At 35.7% G+C, this 23758-nt stretch overlaps 1 protein-coding gene across 1 annotated transcript in view; it reads left to right on the top strand.

The window, feature by feature from the left end:
• Positions 1-23209, top strand: part of LOC125279033 (uncharacterized protein C14orf132-like) — a 28141-nt gene extending 4932 nt beyond the window's left edge. The window contains exon 2 of the mRNA XM_048208499.1: positions 22300-23209. Coding sequence (XP_048064456.1) covers positions 22300-22530 — 231 coding nt within the window. The 3' untranslated portion in view covers positions 22531-23209. The remainder of the gene's footprint in view (positions 1-22299) is intronic.
• Positions 23210-23758: the final 549 nt, after the last annotated feature.

Here is a 23758-nt window from a genome sequence, read left to right as displayed (position 1 = left end):
AATTTTTTTGAGCAAGTACGTAACCAGCCAGTGTTCTAAAATATCTCCTTATCTTAGCCCGATTCACAACGGTAAGCTTGTAATAATGTTTTAAAATAAGAGCGACCTGGTGGATTTCCGTGGGAAATTCGAATATTCGGCAGTTCGTCTTTGAGTCATTACGTCACGTCCGTAAACAGAAAAAAGTAGTCCAGGCTAGTCGGCTTTATCATGTGAGGATGCTGCTTGTAGCGGATCATTTATACTCTGTTTTCACAGCAGCTGAAATAATTAAACGTCAGTCTGACACTGGCAATCATCAGTGACAACTGGAGATTCACCCGTAGTCAAAAAGCAAAAGACTTTGGATTGTGGAGTGGTTACAGGAATTGAAATCCACAGGTAACTCTAATATACACTAAATACACATAGTGTGTATCTCAATCAGCTCCCTAGTTCAGTAGTCAGGGCACTGAACAGGGAATCGGCCATGATATACTGATTCACGAGCTAGGGAGCTGATTGAGACACAGGGATAGTCACGCAATGCTCATGTTGTTAACATTAATAATTTGAGAACAAAGTATAACCGTAATAATAATTTGCACGGTTTGGCGTGATCCGAGCTAAGCGATTGTTAGATTTAATCATCATTAGCAGTGCAATTTATTGTAGGCCTAATGCTTTTTTCCTCAGTTGGTCAGAACAAAAGTGTCATACTTTCAAGATGTAGAATCTGTGATTCTGAAGTACAGTATCCACACCGGTGTAGTGATTGACAGCAAACATTAGATTCATCCACGCTGAGCCGTGCCGATCCACAACCCACGAAACGATAACTGTTCCGCATATGACTGCAATCGCATGTTTCAAACAGAGATGGCGACAAAGAGGAAAAATGGCAGACTGCAGCTTTAACATAACTGTTGTTTTCACAGACTATATTATACATTATGTAATTATCATTATTCAATTATTCATGTTAGCAACATGTTAAAACTTGCTAGCAATGTGTTAAAGCGTGCTAGCAGTGTGCTAAAACATGCTAGCAGTGTACTAATTCATGATAGGAGCATGATAATTCATGCTAGCGATGTATTAAAATCTGCTACAAACATGCTAACAATATGTAAAATAATGCTAGACACATGCTAAGACAAATTAACAACATTATAAAACAGTTTGTCCCAATGAACTTAGTTTCAACATTAAAGTATTAGTTTACACAATAAATAATTAGAATGGGTATTGTGAAGTAATCCGTGTTGGGAGGCTACCCCAAAAATTTAACTAGCTAAGTAGCTAACAAGTCCAACAAGAAAATTAGCTAGGCAAAGCTGAAAGCTAAATACTACAAATTAAATACTACTAAATACTACTAAATTAGCAACACTACAAGTTACATGCAACTTGCTTAATTTAGCATCTTGGCTAAATGAAAGATACATATTATAATGATTAAATATTTAAAATAACCAGCTGTAATTCAATTTAATAAATTTTTATATTTTAGTAGTCCATTGTTCTGTGGCAGTAGCTATGATACAGTTGGTATACAGTATACAGTTGGTAAATTATTACCATATTTATGTACCATACATACATATATATATATATATATATATATATATATATATATATATATATATATATATATATATATATATATATATATATATATGGTATTCAGAATACCATGGTATTACAATAGTAATGGAAATGCCATGACACGTTTTTACTGTTTTTGCATACTGTTTCAATCATAAAATGTTTTCACCTGCGTTACAGAGCTTTTCACAAGCTGCTGGTGTTGAACCTAATAAAATACCATGTCAATGTTTTACGGAGTGAGAAAGCACTCCAGATGATTCAATGTGTGACTGAGCTTTCGGAAAGATTCAGACCAATTTGTTAGTCAATTCTTTAAATAGAGTTGACTCAAAACATTGATTCATTCATGAATTGGGCTTCGCTATAGGTGTGATTCTAAGAAGCTGACAGAATATAAATTCATACGATATATTGTTTATATTGTTAGGGGGAAAAAAAGCAAAAAGCCTGTGTCAATGCTACCCTGCTACTTAATCAATTAAAAAAAGCTTCGCTACTGAAAAGCTACATGGTTTTATAAACAAAGAATCTGCCACCTCACCACTGAGAAATGTAAATTAGCTGTTTAAGGTAAAGCTACTGCGCAATGCTGTAAGTGATAATCTTTTAATTAAGGTTAATTCAGGTTATTTAACAAATTCATTCTGTGACATTAAAATTGTGAGCCAAGACAAGTTTGTAAACTGCTGATGAGGGAGTTCTTGGCCGTTCCAGCCAGCTGAACAAATGCCACATCACCAATCTGGAACCTCCTCCTCTGAGAGCCAACTGTCATTCCCTATGTCTCCTTACTAGCTGAGGACAGTGATGCCTGGATGGGTAAATGTGCGCCCATAAGGACGATGAAGGCAGCGGGAGGGGGGCCGGAAGCTTGTTCAGCACTACTGTGATTGGAAATGGCACTTCACTGTAGATAATGCTGTGGAGTTTGTTGCTCACTGATTCATTTGCTCTAGCCAGAGGATTCCTTCTCTCAGAGGCACAAGCTAGGTGTTTTTCTCCCATCTACCTCTCTTGTGTTTTGTGAGCAGTTCTCTGATACTCTTATGTAAGCAGTCACATTTATGAATGCATTTGATTCAAGCTCAGATGGAGAAATCTAATGTATTTAACTGGGCATGTGCTGGATGCACGGCAATTTATTTGAGGTCTCATACTCTCTGATGCTATGGACACCCAGTTATATATTTCATTGCATAAAACCCCATTTATACTCTGAAAATAGAGTGCTTTTATATGTATAAACGTTATGAGACAAATAAAGCTCATAAAACAAGAAGAAACATAAAGCGGTAATATAATGTCAATCATTTTTAAACTCAATAATAAATTAAACTAAAACTAAAATATTAAAATGTAAGAAAACAGCAACATTTTTTTCATGTGGTTATATGCAAATCTGCTTCCCAACCCTTTTTGTGTGTAAAATTCAATCTTCTATTCTTACTCTTTGCTTACTATTCAAACAAATAATTTCTTTGGTTAATTTTAAAAATAACTAATTCATTAAAGTTAATTAAAGTGTGATGTTACTTTCACTTTTTTTAATCTGTGTTTAAAATATTTAAGGAAAAAAGTGTTTAATATCTTTTAAGGAAATATTTTTACAGAATGTGTGTGTGTAATTTAAAAAAATAAATCATCATCATTTCAGCCATCCTGATCGCATATCGCAATCAACTGATGAGCATTCATTACAATAAAGCTGAGCCCCATTGTTTTGAAATTTAGAAGTAGTTCCTGTTTTGCCTACTCCGTTTGTTCCGGATACATTCGGATTATCTCCTCGTTTGTTTCTATAGTTACATATAATCATCACCTGTCAGTCATTATTTTCGGCTTGTATTTATACTCCGTTTCGTTCCACCCCTTGTCGGTTCTTGTTTCAGTGTATTTGGTTTGCATTTTCCTATGTCCTCTATGTTATCTCCTGAGTGTTTGTTATTCTGAAAAAAAGACTTTGTTTAGGCTGCAGACCACCATTACAGAAGAACTGATCAAAAAAAAAAAAAAAAAATATATATATATATATATATATTTTTTTTTTTTTTATATCATGGACATACCAGTTTTGTGTCATCACCTACGAGAACAGGGCGCTGGTGGAATACTGGTGGTGGAGGATACAGCAGGGCGACTCTCCGGGTAACATCAGTGAGGCAGTGAAGGAGCCCATGCTGGAATCAGTTGCCTCGGTCTTCCCCGAGCCGAAGCAAGCTGCCCAGTCCATTCCAAAGCCAGGAGCAGACCACTGCCTGATAGATCTGTGGTCCGTGGATCCAGTTCGATCCCGAGTCCCCACCCTCGAGTCTTCGCCTTATACGCCGGTTCCGTCCGGAAATTTTCCTCCTCCGAAATCCTCACCTGACTTCCTGGTCCCATGTCCTCCACTGGTTTTGTCCATTTCCCTGGATTTGAGAGACACTGGTGTCGCCCTTCTCCTCGGATCTGCACCCGATGCTTGCTCCATGCACCTCTTCGGCTCTGCCTCAGGCCTTCTGTCTACCAGCTCAACTTAAAGCTGCAGTCTGCGATTTTTCCTCTTTGTCGCCATCTCTGTTTGAAACCTGCAATTGCAGTCATATGCGGAACAGTTATCTGTACGTGCGTTGTGCCTCCCGCATAGCTCGTCAGCGCGGATGAATCTAATGATTGCTGTCAGTCACTGCACCGGTGTGGATACTGAACTTCAGAATCACAGATTCTAAATCTTGAAAGTATGACCAATATAAGAATTTTCACTGGAAAATATCATCTGAACAATAAGTAACATTTCTGCCACTTTTGTTCTGACCAAACTGAGGTAAAAAGGCATTAGGCCTACAATAAATCGCGCTGCCAATGATGATTAAATCTAACGATCGCTTAGCTCGGATCACGCCAAACCGTGCAAATTATTATTACTGTTATACTTTGTTCTCAAATCGTTAATGTTAACAACATCAGCATTATTATGACTATGTGTATATTAGCGTTACCTGTAGATTTCAATTTCTGTAGCCACTCCACCGTCCAAAGTCTTTTGCTTTTTGACTACAGGTGTATCTCCAGTTTTTACTGATGATTGTCATATGGACCTTTCTGGATTACAATCCGCCATCAAAATGATAAGTTTAATTATTTCAGCTGCTGTGAGAAAAGGCTATAAATGATCCGCTACCAGCAGCATCCTCACGTGATAAAACCGATTTGCCTGGACTCCTTCCTTTCTGTTTACGGACGTGATGCAATGAAGCACAGAGGAACTGCTGCATGCACAAATTTCCCACGGAAATCGACCATGTCGCTCTTATTATAAAACATTATTACAAGCTTACCGTTGTGAATCGAGACAAGATAATGAGATAGTTTTGAACACCAGCTGGTTATGTACTTGCTCAAAAATTGATTTTGGATCATTTTTAACCAAAAAAAGTTACGGACTGCAGCTTTAAGGTTAAGCCCCCGGCCCCCGGCCCCCAGCTCTGCGGTCCCTCGAATCCACTGTGGTCTGCCAGCCCTGGGACTCCTCCGGGCTCCCTTGTCCATCTGAATCAGCCTTGGTCTGGCATCGCCACGGACTTCCGGGTCTCTGGCTGTGTCTTGACTCTCCACCCCTTTGGCTTCACCGGCCTTCTACTTTCCCCTGGCTTCCCCATTGTCCTCACTCCTCCGTCATCGCCCCAGTCGGCCGAGCCCCCGTCTCTACCTCGGTCCCGCAAGCCAGCAACTCCACCTTGGGCTTCCAGGCTGGAGATGTCCCCTGGTCCGTCAGCCTCTATGTTCCGCCGGTTCTGCCTAGCCCTTCAGTCAATGCCACAACTCCAACTCCACCATGGTGTTTGTTTGTGAGGATGCGCCTTATCGAGGGGGGGTGGGGGGTACTGTCACGGTTGTGTTCCTGTTTTGCCAACTCCGTTTAGTTCCTGTTTAATTCTGATTATCTCCTTGTTTCGTTCAGTCCCTTTATTGAAATGAGACTCAATTCAATTCCTACCAAGTTCCAGAGACAGACTTATTATGTTATGTTGCATAACACAGTCTGGTTAAGTCACTGATAGCTTGAATACATTATCCCACAATGAGAATTAGAAATCATAATTTATGTTCAGACAGAGCCGTCTTAGCAAATTAGACTTTGATGTTTGCTAATTCTGTCTTTCTCATATATATATTATTACAAAGCTTTGCATAGTGGCACCTTTTGCTCTCTGCTTTTCTCATTTTATATCTTCAAGCTGTGTGTAACAGACACTTGTGGCAAAGGCCTTTATCTCTTCATGGCATGAGGGCTATCAGACTCTGAAAAGATTTCATTTCAAGAATGCAGAAACTCATTAGTCAACATCAATGCATGTTATCTTGGCGGAGCTGAAGGACTGGGGTTCTCTTTTCTGTTTTTGATCTCCTTAATTTCCTAGTTTAACTGCTTAAATTGACAAAGTCAAGTGGTCACACTTCATTCTGTCTACAACAACTAGATTCTCGTTTTCTCTTTTTAGAGTTAGTGGATTATTACAGTGGATATGAATATTGTGAATTGGATTGTATTTATATCACATATTTATCTTTATATCACTAGGCTGTTCTCCTCAACTGTCATTTCTAGGTTCCCTTTAAGGTTCCCTTAAGTTTCAGAGCATTCATTTACATAATTTAAAAGCTTCCATTTCCTTCCAGAATTGGCTGAATCATTCCAAACCTCCTGCAACATGGCTCCAACTCTTTTCCATTTTTGCTGCCCTCTCTCTGGAGTATGAAGAGTAATTGTTATTCTGTAAAAGAAGAGTTTTGGTTTAAGAGCGTGACCCTTGGCTTGGAGAGAGGAGGATTGTGTTGTGTCTTACCACATAATGTAAAACAGCTTTTAGCATATGCCACCACAGTAGCGCAAGGCTGAATTACACTCCGTCCTTCTGTATGATTTATAGTCTGAGACAGAAGAGTAATAGAGTGGGAAAATCAGCCAGCTCTGTCTTGAAACAGAATTAAAATGTTAAATCGATACACACAATTTCCTTTCTGAACCTTACTACCTTGCGCTTACTGAACTCTCGAAAGTTGACTGTATGTGGAATAATAAAACTAATCATGCTAGATACAAATCTAAGTATAGTTTAAAACTTTGAGCATTTTTCTGTTAATAAACAAAATTGAGTTACAAAATTAGCAAACACTACATCTGTCTTGCTGGGGTGTTGAAAACACAGAAAAAGCAGCAGGATTTCATTGCAGAAGTGAATCTAAAATTCTAAAAATCTCAAAATACACTTCAGAATATTCAACAAACAAAAAATAGTTAATAGAACTACACAAACGTAATGACAGGAACATACAAGGAGCAATTGAAACACAAACAGGTGTGTAACTTTCAGTAACCAAGGACACAAATACAGGAATCAAAAGAAACATGCACAAAACACAGGAAAACAGAACACAACCCTGACATTCCATGAAAAAGCAGAACAATGACTGACCAAGGTGGAGCTGAAGGGACAAGGAAGCCCGGTGGAGCCGTAGGGACGACGGTTCCATGTTGAGCCAAGGGACTGAGGAACCAAGTTGGACCAACTGGTCGGTGGGCCAAGTTGGAGTGACGTGTTTGGAGGTTCTAGGTGGAGCTAGAAGGTCGACACTCCCAGGCGGAGCTGACGAACTGGAAGGACCAGGCGGATCCAAGATGCTAGGGGCAGACAGCTCAGAAGGAGCTGAAGGGCTGAATGGAGCCAGCAACAACAGTGCCCAAAGAACTGGGTAGCATACTGTAGGCAGAAGTTTACAAAACGGCCTCCTTGGCCGAGTTAGGGCAGGCAGAGAGTATAAAAGAGGCCTTCATGGCTGACATGGGACAGACAAATACTTTTAGGAATGGCCTCGCTGACATAGATCAGGCAGATATTTCAGGAGCGGCCTGCTTGGCTGACACAGAACACTGGTGCTTATAGATGAAAAAGGCTTGCCACATGATGAAAAAACAGGCTTTAATAACAATATATATATATATTGGTCTATATTACGATGCAAACAGAAAATAAAGGAAATATGTACAAAAACTGTAAAAAAAAAAAAAAAAAAAACTCAGAACAAAATGGCTTCTTTAAGCAAAAATCAATATTTAGTGTGACCTCCTGGACTTCTTTCAGTTTCTAAAAGAAGAAACTATGAGAAATGTCTCATTCATATTTTGAAAGTTTTCTTGACCTTCCAGTCTTTTTCCATTCCATTTAGGTTTAAGAGAGCAGGTTCCTGCTATTGCTCAAGTGTAAGGGGAGGTCACTAAATACTTGCCACTTTAGCCTATAGAAGCTGTTATTTTTCTCTGTTTTTTAATACTGCATACAAATTTCCTGTATTTCCTGATTATATTCTAAAAAAGCGACTGATAAATAATTATATATGGTCATTATACCATTGCTAAAACAACATCTAATGGTGACCTACGACTTTTGCATAGTACTCTATGTATATATATATATATATATATATATATATATATATATATATATATATATATATATATATATGCTAATCCCAATTTTGTCTATTTAATTTTTGTGTCTTTTTCACAATTTATTATGTAAATTCATGTAAAAGTTGTGCAAAAAATGTTAAATATAATAACTGAAATTACTTTGAATTATCAAATCATAATATAAAATTCAACAGAATGTAAAACTTGGATACAATTAATAAGGTCAAGATATCTGAGGTGTGACAGGACAAAATTATAATTTTGAGGGTTGGTTATATATATTAAATGTTTAAAACTAGCTACTCATGCTATATTGGTTTTATGTTAAGAAAGTTTATCTAATATCAAACAGTTCTGTCTTTAAAAAAAGATTTGTGCCTAAAATGCTTTAATAAAACTAAGTACGATCTGTCTCTGTAAATCACCTGAACACAAAAGATTTTCACAAACAGTTGCAGAACTTTCGGACAGGGATTTTTTATATGACTTAAACAGTTTAATTGACAGCAAATGCAAATGTCATGCCCTTGGTGGAAGATATTGCATGTATCCTATTATAAGCTTAAGGGAAATGTCCTTTCCTGCTGCATCCAGTGAGAAGGTTAATCATTCTGAACTTTCATTTAAAGTTTGAAAGCATATTTGCAAGAATAAACCACTTTGGCAATCAGTCATTGGTAGTGATGGATTGCCACTCTTAATCAAATCTCACACTGCCAGAAGTTGAAGAGATGCAGTTTGGAATTGAACTTGATTGTGACTGGCAGGCAAAAGCACTGCAGAAGATATATCGCCATAGTGAGTGAATCCAAAACTATGACACATAAAAAAAAAATCTGCCATTGTCCTCTGGCTCTGGAGATTTATAAAGTCAAATCTTTTCCTGGACCTTATAGTCTCCTGCTATAGCCAAGGATATGCTATTCTCTCTGGCTTTCTTCAATTTGTGGGTGCCTTGAAGGCCAAAGTCCCAGTGGAGCCCTGACTGCACCTCAACCAATAATAAACCTGAGCTTCATAAAGAAGTTGCTGAAGGAGGTTTTCTAAGACTGGGAACAAGAACAAAGAGTTGCAGCTGTGAACAGAAAAGGGGATTTTGTCTCAAAATTGTGACATTTGAATGGAAGGAGAAAAAAAAAAAATGCTTTGAGCCCTGCTGTACAGGGAGCGCTCTGTCTTTGGCACAGCGATAACACCCGTCTGAACGAACGAGGCTTCATCATACTGACAACAATCCATTGACATTATAATAAACCTCTATCAGCAGCAAGGTGTGTATGCATTAATTTTGTCACATCTAACATTATTCAAAAACTCACAATGGTTTAGGAAATTGAAAATGGTATGATATCCAATTAAGGGAGAGTGGGGTAAGCTGTGCCACATGTTTGCCTTGTTTAGGCAATGAACAATGACGAATGATGATGAGATGTGTATATCCATAGAAATTTGACTTCTCCATGAAATTTTGGTCCACACTGTAAAACTCAATAAATTCAGAATACTTAAAACATTTGAGAAAACGTATTACCTCAAAACATTTAAAGAGGACATCGGATGCCAATTTTCCACAAGTTAGTGTGATTCTTTAGGGTCTTCATGAAAAGTCTATAACATTCTTTGATTAAAATTTCCTAATGGTTGTGTAAAAAAAAACCACCCTTTTTACCTTGTCAAAAACAGCTCTGTTCACAGCGAGCAGTTTTGGTGCATGTCCCTTTAAATGATAATGAGCTACTGTTCACCTCACCCCTATCTTCCGTGGGTGGGCTGTAAACACTATTTGGCAGGTATTGCATTGAACTCACCATTATTATTTATGCAGTTATAAATGCTCAAAAACAATTAAAATACATTTGAAAATTAACTTGTTAGTCATTAACCAACACCCTTATGAACCCTCTACAAAGGTCATTATAAATGTGCATTGAGAATTACATTGAGAAGGTTCTAAATAGAAATGACAACATATATGTTTGTTCGAACTGTATTATTTTGATAATGAACAAGCTGCGATGTTACGTTTGCAGTGCTTCGGTGTGTGTGCGTGAGGCGCCGGCGCGATCAAACAGCAGTCTTAGCAAGGGACTTGCCTCATCGTCATGGCAACGGTTCGTGGCCAGGTCAGATTACATCAGAGTTTGTTGTCGTTTGCTGAAAAATCATACCACACTGCTCAAACATTCCACGACCCAACAAACACCGATTAAACATGTTCAGTCAGGATGAAAACAAACTCTAACCAAAGGCAACTTTAGCCACATTCGTAGTGGAACTTGCTAACTAGCACATTATTAGGAATGGCGATTTGCAAAGATTCATAAAAAAACCTATACTCACGTCTTCTGGAGGTGAAGCTGGATCAAGAATAGTTGGTACTGATCCATCCTTCAGGAACTTTTTAGCAAAACATAAACTTTTTAGCACAGACATAAACGCACATTGGTAAATCTGGGGGTGCATTCCCTTCAAATACAAAATTAACCCACTGCGTCTTCAGCGGCTCAGATGTCGAGAGTAAAGGACGACTGCTATGATCATTCTTATGTCCAATAACAAAACACCTCAGTTGCTTAGGAGACATTCTTGTCTACACCTACACAGAGTCGAAATAATGGCGGACTGTTTACAGCTCACTCAGGGCGGGTCTATGCTAAAACAGCAGTGTCTGTGAACAGTCGTGGGAGGGGCCTGTGCAAATTTACATCACTTTGGCAAGAATCTGTGAAGGGCTTCCTCTGAAGTTCTTATGATTTATGGGGATTAAAAAAAAGCACTGGGTGGGTTTTTATCATTATATGGGTGGTTGTGTAACACACAGCCAAGACACATTTAAGTTCAAAGTGAATTTTGCATCCGATGTCCCCTTTAAGTACACTAACTCTTAACATTTTTTTTTTTTTTTTTAAATTAGTAGAACTTCCACTTTGTGACAAGTGGGGCGGGGCCAAGAGCCCTACAAAACTGACATAACAGAACTCCCTGTAAATCCCAATATAACACAACATATGACACTAACATATGTCTCCCTATGGTAATCTTGTGTAAAACACACAAAATAACACTTAGATATAACACTTATTTCAACATTTATTTTCCTTATACAGTCTGATGCAAAGCATGCTGGGAAATAGAAACCAGCTGCAACTCAGTCATTTTAAGTTCAGCTTACTACAATCAAATTTTGAGTTTACACAACTTTTTTCTGTTAAGTACAATGAACTTTCATTATTATTTGAGTGAAACTCATTTAATTTAATTTCAATGTTTGGTTTTACAGTGCAGAAACATATCTTACCAAAAAATATTTAGGCTAAAATTTAAGATTTATGTATTTGAATTGCCCATAAAATTTCCATCCATTTGGATCACACAGTTTTAACATAATCTAAACTTAATTTTAAGCATATGTGTCATAAATTAATGCATACATGAAATTGATAACATCTGTAATAATACTAATAAACTGAATGTGTTTTAAATACACAATAGTTTATTTATCATCAGTGCATCTTTGTGCATCTTTCAATTTCTAAATATGGTCACATGACAAAAAAATATGCAAAAAGTAGGGGAACTGATTAGAATGGTTTGGTTGATTCATAATGAGAAAGTTAGAGTAGAGAAAAAAGTAGAGAAAGTTGAGATTCAGAATATCAGGGTAGGACAAGAGTGGTTTGTGTTGGTGCATGTTAGTTTGTGAGTAAGTAGGCTGCATGAAGAAGCCATGGACATCTATAAATATGCTGTTTAAGTGCGTGTGCATTTGTGTGCATTCGTTAACTTATTTTTATTAGGTGCTCCAGTGCCTATTCACTATTGTGAGCCTCTGGGCTCTTAGCAGTTGTCCATTGAATCCTTCATATTTGAGCTCAAAGCAGAGGCTGCAGGAAGCATGGGAATCATTAAGACTTAATGCAGCTCTCTGAATGGTATTAAGCTCCAGGCAACTCATTTCAACCACTGCCTCTGCAATGACAAGATACTGAGTTTATGTGACAGTTGCATTTTATGAAAGCCTTAATATCAAATGTTCATATAGCCTTTTTTTATTTTTATTTTTTTTATTTTTACTTATTTATTTATTTTTTTATGTCAGATTCATCAGTTACTGTCATTAAAAGTTAACCCTCCTAATACATTAAAAAACTGTATACACCTTTTGCATTCCCGGGTCAGCTTGGACCCGGTGGGACATAAGCTTATAAAACAGTCATAATATTTTTTTTCAAATCCATTTTGTATCTAATCAAATTTTTATTTATTTATTTATTTTTTTAATGGGTGCTTTGTGTACATAAATATATGAATAATCATATCATTTGGTTATTTGGCATCCTTTTTTTGGAAAGACATCTAAATTTACCTTGAAAAAAGCTGAAAAATAGAGTTTTGTGAAAATCACACTTCAATCTGATGGTGTATTTTGCTGGATATACGCAATGATGGCAAAATGGACGTGTTAAACAAGATAAATGGTGTATGCTTAATTTCATAAGTATGCGATTAATCACAGTTAATTGCGAATTAAGGGTGCGCGAGTAATCACGATAAAAATAAAAAAAAAAAATCTATTGACAGCCCAAATTTATAAGAACATAATATGAGAATGAAAATGATCTCCATTGACTTCAAATGATTTAAATTAATTTGAAACTTATAACTCATTACTGCTCAAAATAGTCTAAATTTATGAAACTTTTCTCTTTTTCCTAACAAAACAACACCATAAAAACACCATAACAAGCTAAACATTGCTCTGAAATGTTTTCAAACAAAATATGTTAATTTTACTTGCATAGGCTTACTTTCAATTGGAAAAAAAAAAAAAAAAAATGATGAATATACAGCTTGAATCTCCTTTTCATGCTGCAATGGGTTATCAATGATTAATTTTTGTCATTTTATTATTGTGCGTGCATACATGAGCGTGTTTATAAGCAAAATGCAGCCCCAGTGGGAAGGGGAAAAAAAAATAATTGAGTGTAGGAAAGGTCAACAAATCTAACTAATATATATATATATATATATATATATATATATATATATATATATATATATATATATATATATATATATATATATATCATGTGTAAAGCCAAAGGAATGAAAAGGAACAACTTGCAGTAAAGTTCTCTGTTTGATTTAGAGTTATGAATCAGTGCTTAACATGAATCACCTAGATTGATTCATATTTTATTCATATTCATATATTCACATTTTTTTGTAATATGTTGTTTCTTAGGAATTTCAAAGGAGAATTTTTCAGAAAAAAGAATATATTCAAATATTTAAATTTCTCATTTAAATATTTCAAAGTCTTGAATATTTAAAATCCAAAAAGGAGAAATGCTTTTAACCAACAATAAAAAAGCACAATAAAATATATTAAAAGTAGTCACATTATATTCCAAGTCCACTCAATCTATACTATAGCAAATTATGTGACAAACAAAATTTAAGTTGTTATTCACTGACAGTCTTCACCTCCAGTGAGCTATCAATCACTGCAATTGGACCATTAAGTGAGATTCCATTTATTAGCGAGTCATTCTGGCTGTTTTTGTGCATTGGATCAATTGATTCATTGAAAATATTAAATTAAAAAGAACAGTTTGTTCACAAATCACATTATCTTGTTGAACACGACAAGGAGAGCTCAGTATATCAGTCTGTTTCTTACATCATTCAAGTCATATTGCTTCAGAAAACTTGGAATATAGTGCACAAGTTGTAATGACTCCTTTTTTGATGCTTTTTTAATCTTTTTTTTTTTGCCATTTTGAAAGCTCCTGTGATTTTTCACTTTCATTATATCACTCAGAAAGTGTTCTATTCAGAACCCCAGTGAAAGTGGAAAATGTTCTGTTCACCCTGATTTATTAGTACTGTTATTTATGTGTACGCCAAGTTTTATGTTTCAAAAAGATGCAAGGTTTTTCTCCTTAAAGATTGATGTAGTTGTTCTGTCAGTGAGGAGCAGCAGGTGCAGTGCTGTATCGATTGCTGCCCAGTTGCTGTTTTACACTGACTTCAATAATCAGCCAATCACTGACCTCTGACTCATACATCAATATAACATTTCAAAATAGGCCTAATTATAAGGGGTTGTTTACAGGACACTGTTTTCAAGTAAAAACAGACAAGCGTTTTGGCTGTTCATTTACACGAAAATGGCGTTTTGTGGGCCTTAAAGTGCAAACTTTTAAAGTCAAACTGCAACAATACCTTTATCGTCTCTGTCTAAACTACAAAAAAACAAAAAAAACAAAAACAAAAAAACACGAATTTGTGAAAATGGTGACATCATGCGCATGTGTATTATTTGTTCAGTCTATAGACACGTAGGGCCCTATCATACACCTGGCGCAACACAGCACCAGGCGTGATGCAAGTGTTTTTTGCTAGTTTCAGCCTGATGCAGTTATCATTTTCATGTCCAGTGTTTAAAAAGCAAATGCATTTGTGCCCATTTGTGCGCCCATGGGCGTGCTGGTCTGAAAATGAGGTGTGTTCAGGCAAATTGTTGGCATGTTGCTATTTTGAGGCAACTGAAAACGACTTTTGACCAACAAAAACCTGGTCTAAAGTCAATGGCTCAGTATTTTTTTTTTTTTTTTTTATTTAAAGAGTGTGTTAGTAATAAGCACCTATAGGTGGGTGCAAAACACGCATACACTCTGCTTATTACAAATAAGCCAAATATTTGTTAGAGAAGCGTTCAGCTTTTCCGCTTCTAAATTCTGTGTAAATAGCTAATCCACCATGGTGTGAGTGCACCTGGCTTTTAAAGGGAATGGGAGATGTGACTCTGATTGGTTAATTGCATGTCCAAAACACACCCATTACTCATTAAGAGAATAAAGACAACCCTTTTAGACCATTTTTCCCGTCGTTAAACTTATTCCATGCGCTTAGATTGTTAAAATAGGGCCCGTAGTGTTTCTTTACAGAGACATCGCCAACTACTGGCCTGCAGCAGTCATTTTTGTGAATCCGTGTGAATGGGGATTTTTAACAATGTTGTCATCTGTAAGCACAAAAAAAAAAAAAGAAAAAAAAAAAAAAAACATCAAGAAACACCAAAAAAGTACATTGTTGACATGTAAACACCCTAAGTATAACATGAAAACCTCGCATTCTGCTCTGGACTATAATTGAACTGTGTGGTTGCCTTTAGTAAAATAAAATAACATGCTGTCAAAACTGACAAAATGCACAGCATCTTGGCATACTGAATTATTAATTCTATGTTCAATACAAATATGTATTAGAATCAAAAATATATTGTTATATAAACATGTTACATACATGTCTGCGGTAGAACTTGGCACCAGCATGTATAGTAAACAGACATTGTTCAATCTTATTTGCTTGTTTAAGTTTCTTTGCTAGTTTGTGTATTTGTTTTGTGTGTGTGTGTGTGTGTGTGTGTGTGTGTGTGTGTGTGTGTGTGTGTGTGTGTGTGTGTGTGTGTTTCCTGAAAATGGTTTGAATATGTTGTAGATACAGCTTAAAACGTGTTCAGCCATGAGTGAAATGACACATTATAAACAATTATGCTGGATGGATGATTCATAATGCTGCCTTCTGATTTGCCATCTTTGATTTTGTTTATCAGCTCATGATGGTTCACTGGTAGCCGCTCATACACAGTTAAGTTTGTCATCCCTCTTCATTCTCAGCATCCCTGCTTCCATCATTCCTTGTTTTCTTCTGTCACCAGTTGCCATAGAAGCAGAACAAGGATCCGTCTATGTATGTGTGAAGTGTGCAGCTTGTAAATGTTCACACTCACAAACAACAGCACAGACAGGTGTGCATGTCGGGCTGAATGGAATTGGCCGTCTCTGGGTTCTTTGTGATATTTTTACCCTGGTTGTGAGCGTCTTTTCATCTTAGCTCAGTGGATGGCTGTCAGAGTTTTTAATGCCCCATGCAGGTTTTGATCAGTCTTAAAACAGCTCAGACGCCTCTCTGGAAATAGCCAGAGTTGTTATTTACTGTTGTTCACATTTTCGCTTTAATCGTCAACATGCAACATTGTTTGACAGTTTGTTGTGAAGGTTGCGCAAATGACAGCTCTGTTTTGTGAATTACTAAAAAAGGAGCATTTTCCAGGGCAAGGGCTATTAGACAGTCAAGTTTTATCAAATTTAATATACAATTCATTTGTAACATGGTTTCTGACTCAAAGTTGCTATATACCAAAGCCCCATGGATGACTGTATATGTTAGCTATAGTTGCTTGGTCTAAAGATATGTTTCTTTGATGAGAAAAGTTGTAGGTTTAAAATCTCACTTACCAGTCCCACTTTATATTAGGTGGCTTTAACTACTATATACTTATATTTAAATTAATCATTTGATACAATGCACTTATTGTGTACATACATGTTTTTCCAGTGTACTTATATGTTAAAAATACCTGCATGTAATTAATTTCTGTAACTGCATTAATAATAACACAGTTGACCCATCCCTTACACCTTAACCCACCCTTAAACCTACCCATACCACCAAACCTGTCTTTAACCTTACCCGTATCTAGGGCTGAAATGATTAGTTGACATTATCAACAACGTCGACAATAAAAAAATTGTCGACAAATAGTTTTGTTGTTGAATAGTCTTTTGATCTCATTTGACCTATTTGAAGGGCCTGCAATAACGCAGTTTGACCAGTGGGGTGCTGTAGCGCAATACTGTTATGCAGACCTCCTGGATCCAATTCAATAGAAGAAGACACAGGCGCTTTGGAGTGCATAGTGCAAACGAAGTCGAATTCGTAAAATGAGGGAGTTTTACATAGCATAAAACATAACAAACATAACTTTGGCATAACTACAAAAAATGCCTTCATGCAGGGCCACCAACTCTCATTCAAACTCACGTTCTCATGTTCTCCACGCCACATGTCCATTTTCTCACGTAGTGAAAGATACATAGCAGAGCATAAGAGGATCGCTGACAGATCGCTGTAGCGCCTCAGGTCAAGCGGCACGTTAACCTATTATCTCTTCCTCTTTTCTACTATTACAGCATGTAATAAACATGAATGAACTTCAAAAAGTATGTTGAACAACATACAATACAACTTACTGAAATTAATCCATCTCTAATGTAATCACTTAACTCCCTGAGGTCTGAAAACGCGCCGGCGCGTTTTGCAGGGTTTTTTTTTTTCACATTGCAGCAAAACAGACTTAAAATACTCTGTCATTTTTTTGTCATAGAGACATAAGTAATATATCAATTGAAACTATAGAATATCTTTCTTTTATTTGTATACACTCAGAGTAAAAACAAAATGTTGTGCTTTTTGCAAAATAAAGAAAACTAAAATGATGCATGATCTGTCCTCTCCCTCTGAACAAAGTTTAATCTGATAGTTCTCAGAAAATGAACTATAACTTTAGTGAATACTAATCACAAAAAAATTAGACTTATGTCTAAAGACACGTTGAAATGTCAGGTTTTAACCCTCAGGGGTCTGAGGATTTTTGGGGCCCTGGAGAAGTTTTGACATGCCCTGACATTTGTGCTTTTTTCAGTTGTTCATAAACATATTAATGGAAAAAGTGTCATTACACTGTATTCAGCACAAACTAGGCTACAATAATATGTGAGGAACATGTATGTACATGTTTGTGTTTTTGAAGGAATAACGTTTATGCGTGGTTATTGAAAAAACAAAAAACTTAAGTCACTGAAATAAGGCCAAAAAAGATATATTAAAACTGTGTTCATAAGACTTCTGGGTATTGGAGGTTGTAGACTAGAGTTTTTGCTTCAGAATGAAGTAAAAATTATCCTTCCTACTCCTTCATATAAAACAATAGAGAGATTTAAATTTTCTAAGACACTTTTGGTCAAGAAACACAGTATGCGAGGAGGCGGGAATCCTCATGTATAATGGGTGATTCTCACCTGAGAAGACAAAAGAATTGAATAATAATGACCTGAAATGACTTGCATATTAATGAGGCCTTTCAGTCAGGTAGGCTGTGAAAAAACCCTCTGTGATCATGCTAATAACAGGATTAAAGTCCACTCAGGACAAAAAAAAACATGATTTTTGTGATCTCATGCATGCACGTATTATTGCACATGATATGAAGAAAATTTTGTATAGGCCTATGTTAAATTACACTACCAGTCAAAAGATTGAACACATTATAATGCCATTATAATGTTTTTAAAAGAAGTCTCAAGTCTCTAACCAAATAATGGTTTTCTATTTTAATATACTTTCAAATATAATGTATTTCTGTGATGCAAAGCGTCTGAACATTCCTACCTCTAGGGCATTTCATATAGGCTACTATATTTGTTATATTATAGAGCCTAAATGTTGATGTGCAGTTGACAAACTATACATCATTAAAAAGATCTAAGACTCAAGCTTCACATTTTGACTCTTAAAATCTTATATTGACCATAATTTCTTAATATGCTTAAAAGCATACACATTTGGAGAAATATTGATGTATTCTCATATGTTTATATCAATTTTCTATACAGAGATAATATTTATTATTCTATATTTATTGTCATTACTATGAGTGCTGGATACTGTGTTTTCATCATTCATACTTGCAGCCGGAGGGCGCTCTGCCCCTTTTGTCCACAAATGCCTCAGTAAAAGAAGAGGAATATCATGTGACAATCAAGGAACTAACAGAGGCAAGAGATCGCTAAATATGGCTATTCAAAACACTTTTCAAGACAATAAATACATGATTGAGATGACGAATGCATGTATTGACTGAATTTGCGTCTGAATAGCGCTGGCTCCGTGGGCGTGGCCGCATTAGCGGATAATGAGCTGAATCACAGACTTCTGACATGGCTCTCTTTTCATACAGATTACATAAACACAGAAGGTTTGTTTTCGATTTGACTTATATGTTTTAAAACCTGACATCTTAACGTTTTTTTAGACATAAGTGTAATTTTTTTGTCATTAGTATTCACTAAGTTACAGTTCATTTTCTAAGAACTATCAGATTGGACTTCGTTCAGAGGGAGAGGAGAGATCACGCATCATGTTAGTTTTCTTTATTTTACAAAGAGCACAACATTTTGTTTTTACTCTGAGTGTACACAAATGAAAGAAGATATTCCACAGATTAAAATGGTGTATAACTCTTAATTGTATGTGCAACATTGACGGAGTATTTTGAGTCTCTTTCACACTGATAAGAAAAAACCACGGTGGTATCGCCGGCGATACCTTCAGACCTCAGAGTGTTAAATCATGTAAGTCATATCGAAAAAACAAATTCTGTGTTTATGTAATCTGTATGAAAAGAGACATGTCAGAAGTCCGTGTTTCAGCTCATTATCCGCTAATGCGGCCACGCCCACGGAGGGAGCACTATTCAGAGGCAAATTATGAGTCAATACAGGCATATATCATCTCAATCATGTATTTATTGTCTTGAAAAGTGTTTATCTGTATGTAAAAGCCATGGTTAGCGACCTCTGGAAGACATGCCGTTAGTTCCTGATATGTCCTCTTCTTCTTTAGAATAATTTGTGGACTAAATGTGCACAGAGAGTGCCCTCCGGCTGCAAGTATGAATTGAAAACACCATTCCTGAAATGTCCTCTTCTTCTTTAGAATAATTTGTGGACTAAAGGTGTACAGAGCGCCCTCTGGCTGCAAGTATGAATTGAAAACAGTATCCAGCACTCATAGTGATGATAATAAATACTGAATAAATATTACTCCTCAGTATAGAATATTGACATAAACATATGAGAATCCATCAATATTTCTCCAAATGTGAATGCTTTTAAACTAAAAACCTATATTCAGACTCTTTGCATCACAGAAATACATTATATTTTAAGGAATATAATAGAATACCATTATTTTAAAATTGAGCTGAGACATGATTACAGAGGTTTTTTCACAGCCTACCTGACTGAAAGGCCTCATTATTATGCAGCACCATTAGAGGTTCTTTATGCGATTCTTTTGTCTTCTCAGGTGTAAATGATCCATTATTCATGATGATTCAAGCCTCCACGCATACTGTGTTTCTTGACAAAAAGTGTCTTACAAAAACTAAATCAATATATTGTTTTATATGAACAAGTAGGCATTATAATTTTTAAATAATTTTGAAGCAAAAACTCTAGCCTACAACCTCCAATACGCAGAAGTCTTGTAAACACAGATTTAATATATATTTTTGGCCTTCTTTCAGTGACTTAATTTTTTTGTTTTTTCAATAACCACGCATAAACGTTATTCCTTCAAAAACACAAACATGTGCATACATGTTCCTCACATATTATGGTAGCCTAGTTTGTGCTGAATACAGTGTAATGGCACCTTTGTCATTAATATGTTTATGAACAACTGAAAAAAAGCACAAATGTCAGGGCATGTCAAAACTTCTCCAGGCCCCAAATCAGCCTCAGACTCCAGAGGGTTAATCAAAGTTTTAATCGCACAAAGACGTCAATAAAACAACTTGCAAACTAAAATGTCACAAAATGTTACATTTACCTCAGGAAAGCCATTCAGTGACCATAAACTCGATAGTTAGTAAAAAGACATCTAGAGAGGGGTATTTTTTTCAAAAAATATGCACAATCTTACACATTCATATTTTTACTCTTATTAAAAAGTTATTATTACAGTTCCCAGACTAAATAAAAACACAGTACCAGTCATTGTAACAGTTGGACTATTGATGACTTCTGAGGAGAAAAAAAAAGAAAACCTGAAGTAGTTTGGTCTGTTCATTTGGCTCGAAATTGATTAAAAATACACTTTCAAAAGCTGAAGTGATTTTTATTTATTAAAGTATAACTATCAATCAAACTATCAATATTTTAATTAATTGCTAAAGTGGAATAATCAAACAAAGCATACTGATTAATCAGTGTAATAATCGACGATTATCCGATTAATCGTTCCAATAATCGGCAGATTCAATCGATTATCAAAATAATCATTTGTTGCAGCCCTACCGTATCCCAACTCAATAGCAGCAAAAGTGTTTTGCAATACAATATGAACACAATAAGTAAATTTTACGTATTTTTTGATGTAAGTACATATTAGTACAAAGCCACCTAATATAAAGTGGGACCCACTTACCAAACAATCAACCAAAATTTAAAATATCTGTCAGTGGATATTAATGGGTGCATTGATGAAGTTAATAAGAGATGTACTTTATGTGAACTTACACACTTGAACATGTGAATGTCTGCAGCAGACTTTACTTTGCAATCAAATTTCAAATAAACAAATAAGTCAGTAGTATACAAGACAATTAAATCTAAGAAAATTGCTTTGTTCCAATAAAACTACTCCAATAAAATGCTACACATAGACCATCAAGTTTTTATGAGGTGTTCTGGTCCTATTTCATAACACATTACTAAATAATATAGTTTATAGTTATTAAAATAGTTAAAATAACATAATTTATCATATTTCAACTTTTGAACAAACAGTCTTCATTTTCCTTGTAGAAATTAATGGATAACTATAATTTTTTAGATTTAGATTTGTTTTTGCTACACCACACGCCAATATATGACAGATTGCAGACTGTATATGGGAAGCCCGTTTCCTGAGGTTATCACTGAAAAGAGAACATTCAGTTCCCCTTTTTTTCCTCCACAGGTTAGAAAAAACAATTATGTTGATTTATGGAAAGTAACATTTATTCTGAGATACATCTGCATTTGTTTCTGAGAATAAAAATTCATATACCTCTTGTGTAGACTTCAGAATTCAGTTCTTAAAAAAAGAGGTTGTTACATTAGTTAAAATAATCATAAATAAACCAGGACTCTTAAATTTCTCCTATACTTCTTAGACTGTGTATATTTGACAGATGATTTTATCCAAAGTGACACATGATGCATTCAGTATTTTCAGTAATACCGTATATTTTATAAGCTACATGAGTAGTACATTTCTGTAGCTACTGTATATAAGGTCTGCACTTTTTTTTCTTTCTTTCTTTCTTTGGTGTTAGTGTCACATTTTAATTTGAAATAAATCTAGTAAAATCAAATTTAGTAATGATATTTGATTTTACTAGATTTAGATCTAGAGAGTTAATTGACATGTAGTTGCAAAGTTGCTTATACTTAGCAGAAGTGTTACCGAGTTTTGTAAGATGTCTATAAAGCCAGACCAAAATGCGTGTTACTTGATGTAGAAGATGGAATCATTTGATTGTGTTGGTCATCCACCTGACCTCTTCTCTTCTCCATCATCAGATCCCTGTGATGACAGGAGCCTTCATGGACTCATCGCCTCACGATGACTACAGCACGGATCACTCTCTGTTCAACTCCTCTGCTAGCGTCCACGCCGCCGCTCTCGCAGCTCACAACCAACAGGAGGAGCAACAGCCCATGTCCCGAGATGCCATATGGCTGTGGATCGCCATCACCGCCACCATCGGAAATATTATAGTGGTGGGCGTTGTTTATGCCTTCACGTTCTGACCTCTAGAATGAAACCTACTGAACTTTGGAGATAAATTCATCCCCAAATATGGGGCGCCGGGGCCCTCATCAGACGAACAGTGTGTGCAATCGTTCAAGAAAACAAAAAAAATGTACACGGTGTTAGTTGTTTATTTTTTATGCAGAACAGTATTTAGAAGCTCCAGAAATTGTTTTGTAATTTTCATGTTGAAAACTTTTTAACTAGATTGTTTAATGCTAACGCGAGGAAAAACCACTGATTTCATTTTTCCGAGTGACTAATACTGCCAGACTTTTGCCAAATAATTTGTATGTGTTTTTGCTTTTAGTATGTAATAACAAATGCTTTATTAAGCTTTAAATGTCTAGAGGGCAAACGCTTTCTGGAAGTCATCCAGCTACCTTTTTAGAGCAGTGATGAGGAAGTTGAAATGAATCCCAAACCTAATTTGTAAAAGTAACCACAAAATAATGTAAAAGCAGGAAGTGCAATATGTAAGTGCCCAGGAAACTAAACCCTTTTTTTCTTATTAAACTATTTAGTCTTGTTCTGAAACAGAGATAATAAGTGATAAAAGCACTTTTTTTTTTCAATTTTTCAGTAACACTTAACAATAAGGTCTCATTTGTTAACATTAGTTAATGTATTAATTAACATGAACTAACAATAAGCAATACATTTGTTAAAGTATTTATATATTTATTGTTTGTTCATGTTAGTTCACAGTGCATTAACTAATGTTAACAAATACAACATTTGATTTTAATAATATATCAGTAAATGTTGAAATTAACATTGACTAATATTAATAAATGCTGTAGAAGTGCAGTTAATTCTTAGTTCATGTTAACTAAAGTAGTAAACTAATGTTAACCTTATTGTAAAGTGTTACCTATTTTTCTTCATTCGTGGAGCATTTATGCACATTGGTATATTTATTTATTTATTTACCCCAGGATACATCAATTTGGAGACAATCTCTTATCTCACATAGTGAAATCACTGATTTTACTGATGATTTCAATTAAAACCTGCATTCCAGTAAATGATTTCATACAGATAAATCATTCCATCCCCTTAGTTTGAGGATGACAAGTGCAGCTTGTGTTTGGTAGAGGTCAAACCTTTGCTTTTAATGAGCTCAGCATAAAAGGTGGTGGTTGCTATGGTGACTGTTTCATGCTGTCTAGGAGAAAGTGGCGGTGGCTTCTTATCCCACCATCGTACACCTGCAAAAACCTTTAC

The sequence above is a fragment of the Megalobrama amblycephala genome, linkage group LG11, assembly GCF_018812025.1.
Source record: "Megalobrama amblycephala isolate DHTTF-2021 linkage group LG11, ASM1881202v1, whole genome shotgun sequence".
NCBI lineage: Eukaryota > Metazoa > Chordata > Actinopteri > Cypriniformes > Xenocyprididae > Megalobrama > Megalobrama amblycephala.
Note: the sequence above shows the minus strand (reverse complement) of the source record. Positions and strands in the feature narration are given on the sequence as shown.